Below are 17,025 nucleotides of genomic sequence, written 5' to 3' on the forward strand. Positions count from 1 at the left end.
GTTAGCGAGAAGCCACGCGATGAGGATCCAATGGAGCCGGGCCTCAGCCGGCGAGTCGCCTGTCCAATTGAACCACTTCTTGGCCACTTCTAGTGATGGCTGGAGGTGTCTTGTTGGTTGTGTTTCTCCTAATTGGCAACAACACCGACTGGACATGCTGAAACCAGTATAAATAATCATCCAAAGCCAGATGCGGGCTGATATCGGGCTGATTATCAATAGGGGTAGTCCTTTCATCCAGTTTGACCGAGATTCGGGTCAGTCGACCCAACCCAACGCCGCCAGCGCCGCAGCGGACGGGGCAAATATTTGTCTCGATGGCAAATGGCGGCATCTGTCGGCGGCATCTGTCAGCGACTCAAACACGGCCGCATTCTGACTATCCTTGTATCTATACGTGTGAGACAACCAGAGAAAGTCTGTGCACACGGTCATCAGGTCTGAAGCCTCCGCCTTCTTTCAACCCTCGTGTCAGCATATCGAAACGACCTATCGACAACCCCGACACCTGGACGACGGACGTTGCGTTACCTGTGAAAAGGTCTCATGTATAAATGCCGTTTCCTATGGCCAGGCTCGCTTACTTGTCAGACGAACTTGTCGGTATGGCTGGACAAGGACAGCACTGATGTCTCAGGCGACCTATGGGTGTACAGAAACATGCTTTTTGTCAGCGGCGAGAACCAAAATCAGTGAACGTAACTTTCTAGGGGCATCTCAGACAGGCATCTGGATGGGCTGAGTGAGAATGTGTCCACCCTTGAAAACCGAAGACTGCAGGAGGATACATAATGTCCGCTCTTTCCCCCCCTGAGCTGGTGAAACTGATAATCAAGTACCTGTTTTGTTTTCCATCCCTTCCCTTGCGAGAACAGTTTTCGAACAAGCCGAATATAACTCCAAGCAATGGGAGGACTATCGGTTCTCCCGGTCATCGACACAAAGCCAGTCACAGGCTCCTACTTCATACTCATCGGTGTCTGTGTCGCCTTTCTCTACCTTGGCTACCGCAGGCTCCTTCCCAGACCCATTCCAGGCATCCCATACAATGAGTCGGCAACCCGTTCTCTGTTCGGAGATATACCTGAGATGATGAACTATATGGCTAGAACCGAAGAGGTCTGGCCGTGGATCGCTGACCAAGTAACGAAGCACCAATCACCTATTGTCCAAGTCTTTGCTAGGCCTTTCGCCCGGCCTTGGGTCATTGTGTCCGATCACCGCGAAAGTTGCGACGTCCTCCTCCGAAGAACGAAAGAATTCGACCGGTCCAATTTTACAGCTGATGTCTTCACAGGCCTAGTGCCAGACATGCATATCAGTTTCAAATCCACAGAGGAACAATTCAAACTTCATCGGAATCTGTTGAAGGACCTCATGACTCCTGCCTTTCTCCAGGCAGTCGCAGGCCCTCAGATATACGCCAACACCGAGACTTTCGTCAAGCTTTGGGATTTTAAGACTCAGCTGGCGCAGGGGCATGCGTTTGAGGCTAGCGAGGACATCTACAACGTGGCGCTTGATGTCATCTTTGCGGCGGCATTCGGACTAGGAATCAAGGATAGCAACACGTTCGCGCAGTTGCAGCAGTTTTCGTCAGCAAAACATCTGGACCGTCCGCAGTCTCTCAGTGAGCCAATGCCATTCCCTCAGTTCCACCGTCCGGCAATTTTCCAGGCCATTGCAACACTCACAGAGTCTCTCGAAGTCTCAATCAAGGCTCCTTTCCCTCGTTTCGCCCACTGGGCCTTACGCCAACTGCCTTACATGCGAAAAGCAAGAGCCGCCAAGGAGAAGCTCTTCTCCGATATGGTGGAGGAGTCTCTCAGCAAGCTGTCTTCCGGCAACAAAGCAAAGAGATCCGCCCTTGACGACATCTTACAGCGAGAGACTGCTGCCGCGAAGAAAGAGAATCGAACCCCAGTCTATCATTCTCGGGCAATATATGACGAGGTGAGTTGTTGTCCGCAAAGTCTGCTTAGTCGACACAGACAAGTCGTTTTTGGGAACAGGATGCACTAACGCTTCTCCTAGCTCTTTGGTTTCATCATTGGCGGTCACGACACGACGAGTACGACGCTCACATGGACTGTCAAATACCTTGCCGGTGCCCAATCCGCCCAAACCACCCTCCGCTCTCGTCTTCGATCCGCCTACGCCGCAGCGACAGCAGAACAACGTAACCCAACCATGGAAGAGATTATCAAGATTCCCATCCCATACCTTGACGCCACCATTGAGGAGATGAACCGAACAGCGCAACTCTTCAATGGGTCAATTCGTACAACCACCGTGGACACCACACTGCTAGGCTACAACATCCCCAAGGGCACAGACGTATTCTTCATGCAGAACGGACCAGGATACCTCTCGCCTCCCCTGCCCGTCGACGATTCGACGCGCAGCGCATCCAGCTTGAACGCCAAGAACCAAGTCGGACAGTGGACGCCGGATGAAGAAGACATGAAGGCGTTCCGACCCGAGCGCTGGCTTGCGCAGGATTCGGAAGTTGGGAAGGAGGTCTTCGACGCGCAGGCGGGACCACACCTGGCGTTCGGACTCGGTCCTCGGGCGTGCTTTGGTCGGCGACTGGCCTATCTGCAAATGCGAATCATCCTCGTCATGATGCTCTGGAACTTTGAGCTGAAGGAGACTCCCACCGAAGTCAGCAGCTGGGCGGCTGCGAACAAACTGGCGCGCCATCCGCGAATGTGCTATGTGAGACTGGAGAAGGCAAAATTCTAGATGCCGTCGGACAAAAAGGGACTTGATTAGTATAGGACGTGCATACAGATTCCGTCGCAGCGCTAGCATAGTCCATCGCAAATGCAAAGCTATTCAAGTTCATTCAAGCACGCCACCTAAAACATCGCTTCCGCGGCCGGCACCGCCTCCGCAGCACCACAATAGGGTAGTCCGACCAACTCACGGCCATTACTCGTAATTCCTGGTCTGGTCTCCTTCCCTCAGGAGTCCGAATGCAAAGAACCAAGCTGCCGCGTATAGCAGAGACAGGTCGTGAATCCTGACGATTCCACGCAGGTTTCAGGGTTTTCGCAAGTTATGCCCTCCTTTGGGACATCGTCCACAAGGCGCAGGAGATGGGCAGATGACTCAGAGGAGGCTGACGTCCACGGGTGCCACTATGTACAGCATAGACGGCCTGACAAGGTGGGGAGGGTTCTGCCCTGTAAGGCGAGCGGCGGCGCCGATCTGTCCGTCTGGATTCGTGCCCACAGGTGTTGAGGCCCACTCTCGCAACGGCTCGGTGTAATAGTAATATGTATACTACCGGACTAGGTCCTACTTAATAATGCGTGAGAAAAAGGCCGAAAACGGCAAGAGCAAAACGTCATATTCACATTAATAACAATGATAATAAAAGTGGATATCTTGCGTTTGGTCCTTCGACCGCTGACCATCTAGATTTCTGGCGAACAAAAACACCTGCTCTCCGAATACATAGTGTTCGATTCTGAGGGGTGAGTGAAGGCCACTTTAGCCTGGTGATATATATATATATTCTCACCAGCGCAGATGCCCAGAATGCACTTGGTGGCATGAGGGCGAAGTCGAACGCCGATTAAGGTCATAGTATCTGGATATCATGAATGTCGTGGAATTTTCGAGAGGAATGAATGTAGAAATAGGTCGCAACCTAACTCGTTATCCTCTGGAAGATGGAGCAGGTGTCGAATCATGCAGGTGCCTATGTAAGAGAAGTATCTGACATTTTCAACCGAGCTTCGGCCCTGACCAAGACAGACGTAGACCATTACACCCACAGCTCCATCCAGCCGGTGAAGACATTTGTGGAAGGACCTGAGCTTCGCGAGCAGAATTTGAAAACAATTGGCGTTAGATGGCATTGAGACATTGGAGAACGAGAAAAATAGTGACTGTGAGGGATGGGAAAACCATGACCCAGGCTCCCTTTTGAGCCTCCGATCCCAGAAGCTATGAACAATCATTTGCAGTCAGGCACCCTCGATCCTTCTTCTCTTCACGTCGATCTGCTTGCTGTCTTCAATTCCCTCTCGGTACGCACAATAGTCTCTGACCCTGCGTTCTCTGCGTCTGCCCTTGCTGAGCTTCGTTTTCTGTGCCTTCAAGTACTCTTCTGCAACTTTCTCGGCAGACTGACGGAATCGCACCAGAGCCTGGCTCGAATTCCAGGGACTGACCGTGAGTTGACCTTCGCTATCACGGTCAGCCACAGTTGCAGAGGTTGCGGGAGCATGACCAGGAACCATCTCGCGAAGTTGTGCTTCAAAGTCAGCGTCCAGGTCAAGTGGCTTCTCTTCCTCTTCCTTAAAGGTTACTTCAGCCTCAACTTCATCCTCGTCGCTGACGCATCCTTGATTTTCTGAGCTCGCTAAATTCTGGTCTTCACCGTCCTCCGGCTTCGTAGTTCGCTTCCCCTCCTCCTCATCTTCCTCCACCTTGAATATCATTTGATCTTCGACGTCACTGTCATCGGTCGTATTTCCCTGCTCTCTTACAGCGTGGAAGGAATTATTGTCACTATCCTCCAGCTTGAGTGCCGGCTTCTCGTCATTCTCCAGGCATAGTGAGACCCCGGCATTTAGCGATGAGCGTGCGGTCGCATTCTGATCATCGTTGGAATCCTCTGTAGGATGGGGAATGTGCTCTTCTTGCTGTCTCTCACGTCGTCTTTCCATCTCTTCTGCACGTTGTTTCTCATCTCTCTTGTCCTTTTGAGCTATATTCTTCAGGCCAATACCAACGCCTAGGCAATAACTATGTTTTCCTTTTTTGCCAGCTTTGCTCCTGGCCCATTCGAGCGTCAGATTATGAGCCATTTCGAAGGCCATTGCTGCGGCGACCGTGTTCGCAGCAATCCCGTAAAAGGTCCACTCAATGGAAGTCAGACGCTGCGTGGAGTAAGTCTGGCAGTCGAAGAAGATGGTCATCGCCGCGGCAATGTCGTGAACCCAAGTTTGGGAAATGACTTTTGCTTCACTACTTTTAGTGTTAGTGATAGCCACCACTGACTGCCCTCCTAGCGCCGCGTAATCGTCATCGTTGGTAGTCCGATCTTTAAGATCTGCATTTGTGACATTGTATTGACTCATCAGGCGGCTTGCCAGATACAGTGCGGCTTTGGCTTCCGACTCTGGAGTGTTTGGATGATGACCCCGTTGGAGACATTTCTTGATGCGGTCCACTACTCGCTGCTCAGGGTTCGAGTCTCTGTCATTGTCCACTTGTGCCTGAACCGCCAGCTCTTGTACTTTCGCAGTTTGTAGGGGAGGAGGGTTGAGCTTGTCTTTGGAATTGCGTGTGTTTGGCATATTGCGCACTGTTATTGGGGTATTCCACTGTGCGGTTCGCCAGTCGTGCAGAGGGGCAAAGAGGGCAAGAGAGTCAGTGTTATTTGGATTCAAGCAGGCACCGAGCAGGCAGCAGCATGGTGAGTATGGTAGCATCCAAATTCGCCCCATGTCCAGTATCATGTGATTTGCATCCCTGCAGAGGTGTTGCAGTTTAATCTAACCACCCAACTCTTCTGATAGAGAGGGCCGAGAGGGTCACAGACAGCCTCGTTGTCTTTGACCTACATAGCATCGGGCTCCCAGCTCTTCAGTTGAGATACCTCCAGGAACGAATTATTCGAAGATGCTGGTTAGCTTGACTGCGTCGGTCCGCAGCCACGCATTGCACTTCTGCGTCTGCCTGACTGTCCCCGTGCTATGTGGCTGGACGAAGTTCTGAGGCATTTCCTCTGTGCTGCCCCATGCTCGACTGGCCATTCTGGACTTTTATCATGAGCCCGGGGTCTTGCCGGTACGTCCGGTTTCGTGCATCGTTCGACGATCAGAGAGGAAGGATTGGCAAACTCAGATGTGAGGGTGCCTACAAGGACAGCAATCAGAAGCAGTGAATTTCTCTAGCAAGTCGAAGTAACAGGTAGTTCGAGCTGTTCCCCAATGTCGCTGTGACAATGAAGAATGAAGAAAAGAAAGAGGGAGGATGGCAAGTGACAAGCTACGGACGACCCGCATTCTAAACTTTATTGACAGTGATCTTCAACTCGCCAGAAAGCTAAACCCACTCAACATCTCGTCCCTCAACGCCAGCGGTCTTGAAACGATTTGTTGTTTCTCACCTTAGGCTCCTAGCACCTTTTCTGTCCGTCTCGGTTGATTACGTCCCGGTATTGTCTCATACATGGTCACCAGCAGCTTGTTACCATGCATGTCAATTGCAAACTCACCGTACATGTGTGGGATCGGCACCCATAGTTCTGGACATTGCATCTCCATTAGGATTGAGATCTGAGGATGACGGAAATTAGGCTTGCGAATGTACTTGCCTGTTTCTTCGTGGATGAATTGGTGCAGTGGCCGCTCGAGTGACACGACGGTCTCACCCGATAGTTCGTGGATGATCGTAGGGTTCAATATTTGCGCGGCCTCTTTATTGCCTTCCTGCTGGACGAGTTCGTATGCAGTGATTGCTCGATCGTCAAATGAGCGAACTGTCTTCCAGACTTCAGGTGCCGAGATGAGCCGTATTAGCTCTTCATGTGCGGCTCGTTCCTCATTATCAGCGGGATCATCTTTGTGCAAGGCAAACTCGTGAAGGAAAGTAAAGCCAAATCTCTCAGGTTGGTGGGTGCCATGTTGCAACTTCGTAATATTGAATCAATCGTTCTTGTACCAGTTGTACCCCTGTTGCAAAATTTACGAAGCAGTTATCCAGTCGCCGTGCAACATTGAGTTCTCCCATCCGAGCCGCAACTGGGTGGGGTGTGGTGGATAGTTGCTGTATTTGGAGTCGCCCATCCATGTCTGTTTTGGATGGGAGCGGGCAGCGGCAAGCTCTTGATTTCGCTTAAGGGGAGAGCCAAACATCCTTCCAGCTCGAGGATTGTCCGAGCTTGCAGCTCGTTGTATTTCGCAGAATCGGCAGCCAACCCACATTGCCCGCGACGGACGCAGATACCTCATATCTCGAGGCCTCTGCTATCAGTTGGAACATTTTTACGCTGTACAGCCCTCTGACCCTGATTTGAAGCTCGCTCTGTGGTATGGTTACGATTAGGATTGATAGTCACCAGCTCAATCCGGATCAAGGATCGCCCTACGTACACTTCCTCGCTCATCTGTATGGCTTGGAAGAAGCTGCCACGTAACAAAATTTCTTCTCTCCCCAAACGGTGAGAGATGCCCGACAGGCATAGCACAAATCGATGTCACAACACTGTCTAGGTATCTGTCCAAGTACGCGTGCAGAAGATCTTGATCCATTCCGTGCACATGAACCTTCCAGATTATGGGATGCTGGCCAGGCTTCTCATTGTCCAGGAATTTCATTGCTCTTTTTTCATCGGTGCTACTGGAGCACAAACCCAAGGGTATGCTGAAATGGCGGCCTTCGATGTTGGGTGATTGTGTGATTGAAGTATATTTCTCCACATCTTAACTTAATAACTAGATATATCGGAACATAATGCCATGGAAGTTCGAGTACCGGACATCGCCAAGATTCGAGAGCCGCAGCTTGTAAAGGTCGATAGTGACAAGCACAACAAGCACAACTGCGGCGGCGAGCACGGCATCCGACGCGTTATGCTGTGTGAGTGCTTGTGATATTACGCCGCAGATGCAGTCGTACCCTGGTTCTGAGCAGTATAGCTCGACGGCGTGGTATTGTCGCGCCTGTGTCATGACAGTGGAGGTGTGTAGTATCCGCATAATCACGGAACTCCTCAAAAATACGGTTAAGTGTGTCTCGAACAAACTCGAGGTCCTCCTGCTGCAGCGTTTCAATCTCGAAGATGCTTTTGAGCAGGTCATGAGTTTCAGATAGCTCTCATCGCTCGGCCAAGAGTTCCGAATATGTTCAATCTTGAGGCGCAGGGCAGTCATGCGTTTGTCGAAGTCCTGGTCAGCGAATGCAGTCTGCTGGTGGTGGTGGTGATGGTGGTGGTGATATCACTTACCTGGGCCTCTCCCCTTAAGTTGGATCAGTATGAAGGCGGCTTATACAAATAAAATAGCTGTATCTGCCCTCGTAGAGAGTTTCAATATCATCACACTTGTACCCTCAGTTCGGAGCTTCAACTTCTTGGGGGGTACGAGGGAGACAACAGCTGAAGCTATCCTTATACGTGTCTTGGAGCCCCATTTTGGGTTCTTACCAGCACGCGGCATCGAATCCTTCGAGATTGTTCCACAAAAATCCAAAACTCATCAAAATATGATGCCTGATGCCTTGTTGGGAGATATCTTCATTCCTTTTCGTGACTTGCGCTTTGTTTTTATCTTGAAATCACTATTGATTCCCTTTGTGTCCACTCGAGCTCACTTCTTGATGTAGATCCTAAACTACGATTGTACCTCCGCGTTCCCTGATACGATATATAGTTGCAATATTGTCCCCTTTTTATATTTAACCGGAATCTGGTAAACGCTGGGAGTGCTGAGACTAGAGACTTCAATATAGCGTCTATTGGCCTTGCTGTGAGGTCGTATTGTGGCGTATCTAGGCTCTGTGGGTCGAGCTCGATCGGTTTAAACGGTGAAGTTTAATTATGCAAGCGCTCGTAAAGTTCTGCTATGGTGAGGGTTAGCGTCTGTGAGCTAGACCGTGATTCAGCTTTTCATGCTTTTAGTGAGCATGGCGACGATGACTGAGGAATAGATAGGGGCGATCTGGCTCTCGCTGAGCTCGGATTGCGGTTAAGGTGTTAGAAGAGTCTTTAGGACGGAAGCGTATGTCGGTCGCGCGGTGCTCATGTTGTTAGCGGCCGTTGGAGGAGAATGTAAATGGCGTTATTGATTCGTCAGATGGAATTCGAACAGTCAAGTTATGCCTTTACCCTGGGCCAAGAAGTATGTGTACCCACAGGCTGTCGTCGTTGTGGTATCCCAGTCAAGCCAAGTTTAACTTTTGCGTAGTGTAAGGTCCCACTGAATCAGTCCAATCTAATTGTCTCCGTTCCGCCTATGAAGCAGCAGACGTTATCGGGCTTTTCATCACGGGGTCGGAGATTGCTATGAGGACATTCTCGGTACGAATGTACTCTAAATGAGGTGGTAGCGGTGGTGGATTTTCGTATTCTCATGTCGATGCTACCTTCAACTGCAGCTGTGGTTGCGCAGCTGGTGGTTTGGGCAGTACTGCCCCAAAACACTTGCCATCCCAGGCCATTTATTTTTAGCATGTAGGCTCTGTGACGGGGCTGCGCGAAAATGCGGAGCTATCCTCGTCGAGTTGCGGCGCTGTCAAGCTTCGGTCGCAGTCTAGTTATGGTCGTCGTTATCGTGCTTTCATATCCTCGACGCGTTGATGACGGATGAGGGGGAGGGAGAATGAACTTGTATGCTTGCCTTCAAAAGGCGTCATAGCCACCTTCCTCCCTATCCTAAGTACAGGGATCGAAGCTGGCATAACCGCCGCTGATTTTCTCTCCTGATCACGTTTATACGGACGAGCCCAGTTCTTGCCCTTCCTGGGATCTCTTGTGTACCTGCACAAAGGGGCTGAATGGGGAGCAATAGATATATTTTGTATGATTTAATCCATAGATGAGCTGGTGATGTGCTGATACGCTAAATATAAGCCGCGGCATAGATGGGAGCTGAAGCACTTCGAATCAATCTGTATACTTTTCAACGCGAGCACAACCGGCCGACTCGCTGAATAGTGGGAGAATAGACAGTTTACGAAGTTGGAGTGTCCGTACCGCCGTCGTCGGAACTAGGAGATCTCTGAAAAACCGCTGCACGAGCTTGAGACTATTTTAAAGGGGGCGAAGTCCCTCTGTCGCGGGAGTTTTTGTGCCTGCAAGCCACTTACGCCTAGCATAGAAATGAATGGGTAAAGAGGACAAAATGAGTTCTTGCACAGCGCAAGTAGAAAGGTTAGTTTAAGAACTCGGGGAGGATGGTTTGCTAGAAAATAGGGGACCACAGCCTGATCATGAGCCTATCCATATTAAGTAGTGCTAATACAGTGCGGCAACGCCCTTTTTTGCCTTTTTGGTATGGGTCACAGCGAGCATAATTAATATCGATGTCGATCACCGGTTTTCGTCTGATCCATGTGTTTCTCGGAGATAAGAGAGAGAAAAAGGAGTTCGATTCCCGTCCATGATGTCGGGTTGGCGTCTTGGAAGGGTTGCCGGAAGGGGGCAGAGCCAAGACTCCTGAATTCCTAGAAAGCAAAATGGCGGAACGCAACTGAGACGAGTATTACAACACCTTGATAGCATGTGCAGACAAAACGATCTGAAACCCGAGGAACTTTTCTTTCTTTGTCACGGAATTAACTGAAATTCAAGGCCGGCGGAAAATGCCTCGTGGAATTTTCAAAACGAATTTTGATGAAACTTGAAGATTTGGTGGAAAGAATCTATACAATATACGTACACAAAGCTGTGGCCCAATTCCAATCTCGAAACGCCGACGCTGGATTTTTTTTTGAATGTTCCAATGCCCACTCACGTTTTGAAATCATCATCTTCTTTCCGCACCAGTACCAACATGCCTCTGATGCTCCTCGTTCACAGGCAACTCGGCAATAATCTGTGGTTTCGGCGACAACCCATGTAATTCCGACCGAGAATTGTCGTCTACCTCAAACATTGGTTGTGACGCCGCTTCGATCTGGGGCTTGAAGTCGGCTTCTTTGTCCGCCGTGGCAGCTTCTGCATACCGGGCCTGCCGCTTTCGTCGTACTGCCAGCCAGTACCACAGCCCAAGAATGGCCGAGAGCAGTGCTATGCCTCCGATGACCCCGCCGGCTATCGGACCGGCGTTGCTGCTTGATGATGATGATGATGATGACGACGACGACGACGACGACGACGATGAGGAGTCACCCGTAGAGGTGTCTGGGGAACTGCTGGAACCTGCTGAGCCCCCTGAAGAAGTAGAATTGTCGGACGAGGAGTTCGTGGGTGGCGTGAAAGCTGGAGACGGCCGTCAGAAATGTTCCAAAGTTTAGTATCAGGAAGAGCGAAAAGAACGTACCGAAAATCGTGGCCAGTGTCGGGTCACTCCAGTCTGGCTCTTTATAACTTTCAGAGTAATACTGCTTGACCACGTCAGGCGATTCATATGGAAGTGCAGCTGCGTCGTAGTGATCCACCCATTCAAAGCTCGTCATGTCAAACACCCCCAGCCCGCTTGCCCATGGATCTTGTTCGGCACCCAGCGCTTGCAAGGAACTAGGCAATCTGCCACCGATCGACACCATTTGTCTCTCGCCGATGACAGTGCAGGCATGGCAAGCTCGACGCACAGGCGTAGTTGATTTTGACTTGAACCATTGAAACGCGGGAAGAGAGAGCGTGTAGACGTTAAGGTAGCCCTCGTCGGAACCGTGGTTTAGATCGAATGTAGTGTTTGTGGAACCACCGTAAACGAACCTGGAATAGGTATGGTTAGTAACGTAGAGGGCAGATACCGCAAGTTGGGGGTAGATTCTTACAGTTCGAAATTCTTTCCGTCACTGGATGCTGCCCCTACGGCGCAGAATTCTGATCTTGGAGGTGGAATGTCTCCGGTTGCTGTTTGCGTAAACCAATCCCCGGTTTCGATATCGTACAGAGTGACTGTTGACATATCAACCATGAATGATCCAGTCTCGTAAATGGATGCTTCTGTGGGTGGGGCCTCTCCGCCCACAATCACAAGAAACCCTTGCCCCCCAAAATTAGGCGCGTGGATCATGCGAGCCTGCGTCCGATATTTGCTCTGGTTTGGTATAATGACTGTGGAGTTCGTCCAAGATTGAGCCACAAAGTCTCGTGTGACAAGGCCGGATAGGACCGTCATGTTGGGAAGGGAGCCCATGACATTCCCACCAAAATTGTAATAAGTGGAATTCGTGAAGGCATTTGCGGAAGCGAATGGCCCTGGTGAATCTGCTGAAAGGCCATCTGTTGAAGGCGCTGTTTCATTCTTCCACGTAATGTCGGCTGATCCTGCCTCGAAGGACCACAGCAACGATGGAAAGTCAGTTGTTTCGTATGGCCATCCACCATATCGACTTATTTTGTTCCGCGTCTTGTCATAAAAAAGCATCGGCTGTCGAACATAGATCATTCCATCAGGGTCTGCTACTGAAGCAGTAGAACTAATTGTCTGATTCGTCCAAGATTGCGTGAGGTCGACCACGAGTGTATTGCCCTCTGAATGTGGTTAGAACACGGCTCTCGGGCGATGCGGGGGTATTCATCTCTCACGGTAGTACATTGTCACCACATCGTCGATCGTCTCGTAGAATTCCCCTCCCGTAATATACAAGTAGTTGCTGTCGACAACCGCTAAGAAATTTAGTAACAAAGACAGAGATGTGTCGCAAAGAGGGGGGCCGGTGCGTACTAGAAAGCCAAAACCATTCTAATATGGTGTCACGGATGAGAGCTGCTTGGGATATATGAACGGCAGCGAGGCCGAGCGCAACCAATGCGCCCAGCATGATGTCGACGTCGACCTCGATGGCTGCTGCTGCAGCGACAGTGACAGAAAAATGGTGCAGAAGACGAGAGCGGAAAATTCAGACGCAGGCACCCATTTTGATCTTTGAAACATGAACTGCCCCATATTTGCAAAGGTACAGTAGCCCACCCATGCCTGGGCCCTGGGGCTGGTGTGTGCAACAGCGCTTAGTTTCTTGTATCGTTTTCGGAACCCAGTCAGGCGAAATTGGGCCTGGGCAGGCCTGCGTCTTTCGACCTTAGGAGCCTCATTTCAGACGAAGGAACTCGCTGTCCACGGGGCCGTTTGTCTCGAGAGATGGCTGAAAACACTACCGATGCTCGGTGCGAAGACAAGGCAATGAGCGGAAATGTGATTCTCACCACAGTCAATGGCAAGCCTCCTATGTAGATTCATGACTTGCGCGCCCCTTCAGACTCTCAGCTAGCTTGATTGTATCAGTACCACCAACTGCGGGTCAGTGGACGCCTTAATTAGGTATTTGCCAATCAACATGTCGATCGATGGCCCCTAAAGGCTCAAGCAGTACCACTAAGTACTAGCACTGGTATAGAGTCCAAGTAAAGAGCCCTCGACAGCGCGGTCTAGGCGACTATTGGATAGACGTAGAACGCATTTGTTTGCTCCGCTGGTGGTAGAATCCAGCATTTGTAAACGGGAAAACCGGCTCATGCTGGGACTCGCGAATCATAGATCCTTCTGGCTAGGCTCCTTCCAGCCTTGAAATTGGTGATGAGGCTGAATTCGCGGAGTCAGTACCGACACGGAGACGGGGATGGGCTGTTTCGGTGGCTGGTGCCAGCCTGGGACCTCGTACTCCATACTCGTAGATTCCCAAGGCTGCCGCTTCCCCTGCATCTTGGACGCTCTTGTGGCCCTTTTCTGGAGAGATGCATATTCCGAGTCCTCCCTTTTTCAATCCATTATTGCTTGCGTCTCCAACATCCTTCGACATCAGAGACCACTGGCCGTTTCCTTCTGCCGCGTGGTCAAGTCAGTAGCCATTCCCTTCTCAGGATGAAAGTACGGTTGGCGCTTTCTTACATCTTCCGAAAAGTGATGACCACTGGCTATCCTAAGGTCTCTGCAGGCCCGTCAACAACATTGTGGGCGATTACCTGGGTCAGACTACTGCCAGCATTGGCCCCCGAAAGAGTATACATAATACTATAGTAACGATTTTCCTACATGGACACTGCCGGAATCTCTATGCCAACCTGTTGTCTTGGTCTTTAGAAGTCCTTACGGAAAGTCACCCTTTCCCCATGCTTTTCTTCTTTCCCACCTCATATCGCGTCTCGAGAAACCTAAACTGCGACTCATTTGAAGGTCTCGACATGCTCGATTGTGGTATCCTTTGTCTTTATGTCGTCCTCGATCTCAAGGTCATGATCGATGTCACCGCGCAGACCGAGCTCCTTTTCTTCCTTTTGTATGTTTTCGATCGCACCAGCGCGCTTGATCACTTCGAAATGACTGCCCAATCTCTCAGGGCCACACGCACACACTATGATCGCCGCAGCAAACAGGACGCACATGAAGATGGTCATCACTTGGTTGTAGTTCGGTTTCCCATTCCTGATCCAGTCGCTGGCCGCCGCGGTTTGTGATTGAGCGGCTGGGGCGGCGAACAGGTTGCCTAGTTGATAGACGGTACCGGGGAAAACGGCGCGGAACTGTGGGGGGCTATACTCGTTGAGCAAGATGGGCATGATCCCCCACGACCCGTTAACAAACACCAAGAGGAAAAATGTCCCTGCCATGATTGCACTGTAACCGTTGGGAAGCGTGAAGAGCGGAATGAACGCCCAGGCCACGATGATGCACACGATGGATGTCAGGCGTCGTCCAAAGAACTGAGAGTAGTAACCTGCCGTGGAGCCACCGATGATAGCGCCACATTGACCAAGGATCGCAGCAAGGCTAGCCTGGCGCGGTGTGAATCCTTTCTGAACTTTCAAGTAGGACGGGAAGATATCCTGACAGGCGTGAATCATCCAGTTGTAAATCGATGTAAATAGAACACAGAACAGAAACATCTTCCAGTATCGGCGAGCGACGAGGCTAGCGTCCCGCCAAAAGAGTGAGATTCTCTTTCTAGGGTTTATTCCAGTTGTCATCCCATCGATGCCCTCACAGTGCTGTGTGGAGAATATGGCCGACTCGGGGATGCACATGATGATGATGGCGACGGCGGCGGTAAAACCTGCTCCAGCATAGAAGACAACTCTGTAACCATGAATTGTGTCCGGCATACCCACGATCGAGACCATGGCCGCAAGGACGTATCCCATGGCGTACCCATTTTGGAAGATGCCCGAAAACAGTCCTCGGGCTTCCACTGGCATATTTTCCATAGCTATCGCGGCAGCTGGACCGTAGATTCCACCCATGCATACCCCAAATATAGTCCTGCAAACGACAAAGGGCCCAAAGGATTTGACCAAGGCAGTGCCGATTTGAAGCGCCGCGAGGAACCAGAGGTCCAGAGCCATAACCCATTTGCGCCCAAACATATCAGCCAAGATGCCGAAGATGATGGCGCCAAAGGCACGGCAGATAAGCGTCAGGGTAATAGATAGTGTGATGTTGGTTAGGTCCTCGCCGTAGGCCTTTGACAATTCTGTGGCTACGAGATTGACAGAATTGTAATCGTATCCATCGGCAACCCAAGCCACCCTGTTGGCTATTAGCATGCAGATTACTGACAACAACATCAAGGTGTAATACTCTGTACTTACAGTCCAACAAAGAAAAACATCCAGGCTCGTCCTGAAAGAAGAGAAACAAGCTTCCAAGGGGCGATGGGAACAGTCCTCTTCGCAACACTCGACTGTTCGACTCCATTTTCATCGATGTATGTGATGTGGTTTTCCCATAATTTCAAGTTCTGCTTGACACCCATCGTCTATCTGCTTGTTGCAAAGTTCACAGTCCAAAATGCAGGAAAAGCCTTGCTTCTCAGGGAGCAAGAGAGCTGTGGAAGGCAGGGAAATGAATGCGGGGAAAGTAGCTGGTGTTCCAGCACACTTGCCTCTCTGTACAGCATGCCCGTCCATTATATCCTGACTGCCAACAGATACAGACGGACATCCAGCCGTTCAGCAAGCCAAACCCATAGGAAGCTAGACCGGGGTGACCATCGCCCTCGTCTCCATATGAAGACTCTGACCACGGCACTATGATTCCGACCTTTATTGTGTAAAGGTGGAAGACCGAAGTTTGGTGCTCAGACGCTAAGGACAAACAGAGTTTAGTTCGCACTGGTAACAGTCTCCCATTCCGAATCAGGAAAACTTTGTGGGTGATCGTGCACCGGGAGCTCTCAGGGCCAGGCTATGTTATAGCCTGTGGGCGACCTCCGGCTACTCTCCGGTGACGATACCTCACCTGCTACAAATACCACTGCTCGTGTGAGCCGTTGGATTTTGGGGTATGCACGACGACATCGGGAGACTTGGCCGCTTGTGAGATACCGGGGACGATCAATGGCTGAACAACGTATCGCGTTGCCAAAGGGTGCCTGGGACAGTCATGTACACATCATAGATGAAGTCTGTAACCAAGCGTCCCAATCACTTACCTATTCGTCAAGACAAGTGCTAACTTGAGCATTGTGGAATTCAGGAACATTGGAAAATCAACGATGATGCGCCCTTTCATCCCAAGCAAGCAAATTTAGACCAGCTTCTCGCATTCGAAAGAAGCATTGGCATAGACCATGTGTGCATCGTGGCCATGTCAGTGTACATGACAGACAACGCCTGCAATTTCGATGGTCTCCGCCGCCTCAAAGGCAAAGGTCGCGGGGTTGCCATCATCGACCCGGACACTGTCACCGACGAGGAACTGGATGAAATGCATTCTGTCGGTTTCCGTGGCGTGCGCATCAATTTGCGGACGAGATCACAGAGCTATGGGCCCGAAGTCTGGCGCGAGGTCCTGCCAAAGTATGCCGCCAGACTGAAAAGACTAGACTGGGTGATCCAGATCTTCGTCTCGATGGACCAGATCACACACATCGCTCCCATTGTACCCAGTCTCGGGCTCAGAGTTGTCTTTGATCATGTAGGTCACCCAGAAGGAGGGCGATCTCCGATGGCTCAGCCAGGCTGCAACGAACTCTATCAGCTTCTGTTGCAAAACCGCAATGTTTATGTCAAGCTCAGTGGATTGTATCGTCTTCTTGGTGTACCTGATCTTGACGCTCACGTACGAAAGCTGCTCCAGATAGCGCCGGATCAGATCGTCTGGGCGAGCGACTGGCCTCATACGGGTGGTCCAGAACTAAATCCCGGCGGTGATCCGCAAGCAATCCAAGATTTTCTGGTCGTTGACATTCCCGAGTTTATCAGACAATGTGCAGAGTGGTGCAAAGGAGACGAAGAGCTTCTCCACAAGATATGGGTAGACAATCCGAGGAGACTATGGGACTACCATGAGATGGATTGACTGGTGTGTGCGAAAGAGAAAAGTTCGCAATTCTTAGCTCTGATTGTGAGAAATCGACCTTTCGAGTGGTGCGAGGCTGAGTCCATGACAAGAAGGT

At 50.7% G+C, this 17,025-nt stretch overlaps 7 protein-coding genes across 7 annotated transcripts; 2 read left to right on the forward strand and 5 right to left on the reverse strand.

The window, feature by feature from the left end:
• Positions 1-906: 906 nt before the first annotated feature.
• Positions 907-2,745, forward strand: Z519_06443 (uncharacterized protein; the record flags this gene model as incomplete). The annotated part of the gene is made up of 2 exons (XM_016764183.1): positions 907-1,953; positions 2,035-2,745. The coding sequence occupies 2 exons, from the start codon at positions 907-909 to the stop codon at positions 2,743-2,745; spliced, it is 1,758 nt and encodes a 585-aa protein (XP_016619265.1).
• A 1,232-nt stretch (positions 2,746-3,977) lies between these two features.
• Positions 3,978-5,315, reverse strand: Z519_06444 (uncharacterized protein; the record flags this gene model as incomplete). The annotated part of the gene is made up of 1 exon (XM_016764184.1): positions 3,978-5,315. The coding sequence occupies one exon, from the start codon at positions 5,313-5,315 to the stop codon at positions 3,978-3,980; it is 1,338 nt and encodes a 445-aa protein (XP_016619266.1).
• Positions 5,316-6,131: 816 nt separating this feature from the next.
• On the reverse strand, positions 6,132-6,813 carry Z519_06445 (uncharacterized protein; the record flags this gene model as incomplete). Its single annotated transcript, XM_016764185.1, has 2 exons — positions 6,132-6,653; positions 6,712-6,813. 2 exons carry the CDS (start codon positions 6,811-6,813, stop codon positions 6,132-6,134), a joined length of 624 nt encoding a protein of 207 aa, XP_016619267.1.
• A 644-nt stretch (positions 6,814-7,457) lies between these two features.
• On the reverse strand, positions 7,458-7,694 carry Z519_06446 (uncharacterized protein; the record flags this gene model as incomplete). The annotated part of the gene is made up of 1 exon (XM_016764186.1): positions 7,458-7,694. One exon carries the CDS (start codon positions 7,692-7,694, stop codon positions 7,458-7,460), a length of 237 nt encoding a protein of 78 aa, XP_016619268.1.
• A 2,793-nt stretch (positions 7,695-10,487) lies between these two features.
• On the reverse strand, positions 10,488-12,456 carry Z519_06447 (uncharacterized protein; the record flags this gene model as incomplete). Its single annotated transcript, XM_016764187.1, has 5 exons — positions 10,488-10,942; positions 11,004-11,401; positions 11,464-12,166; positions 12,221-12,301; positions 12,360-12,456. 5 exons carry the CDS (start codon positions 12,454-12,456, stop codon positions 10,488-10,490), a joined length of 1,734 nt encoding a protein of 577 aa, XP_016619269.1.
• Positions 12,457-13,795: 1,339 nt separating this feature from the next.
• Z519_06448 (uncharacterized protein) lies at positions 13,796-15,381 on the reverse strand (the record flags this gene model as incomplete). Its single annotated transcript, XM_016764188.1, has 2 exons — positions 13,796-15,155; positions 15,218-15,381. The coding sequence occupies 2 exons, from the start codon at positions 15,379-15,381 to the stop codon at positions 13,796-13,798; spliced, it is 1,524 nt and encodes a 507-aa protein (XP_016619270.1).
• Positions 15,382-16,214: 833 nt separating this feature from the next.
• Z519_06449 (uncharacterized protein) lies at positions 16,215-16,928 on the forward strand (the record flags this gene model as incomplete). The annotated part of the gene is made up of 1 exon (XM_016764189.1): positions 16,215-16,928. One exon carries the CDS (start codon positions 16,215-16,217, stop codon positions 16,926-16,928), a length of 714 nt encoding a protein of 237 aa, XP_016619271.1.
• Between the last annotated feature and the right edge of the window lie 97 nt (positions 16,929-17,025).

Source organism: Cladophialophora bantiana, assembly GCF_000835475.1.
Source record: "Cladophialophora bantiana CBS 173.52 unplaced genomic scaffold supercont1.9, whole genome shotgun sequence".
NCBI classification, from domain to species: domain Eukaryota; kingdom Fungi; phylum Ascomycota; class Eurotiomycetes; order Chaetothyriales; family Herpotrichiellaceae; genus Cladophialophora; species Cladophialophora bantiana.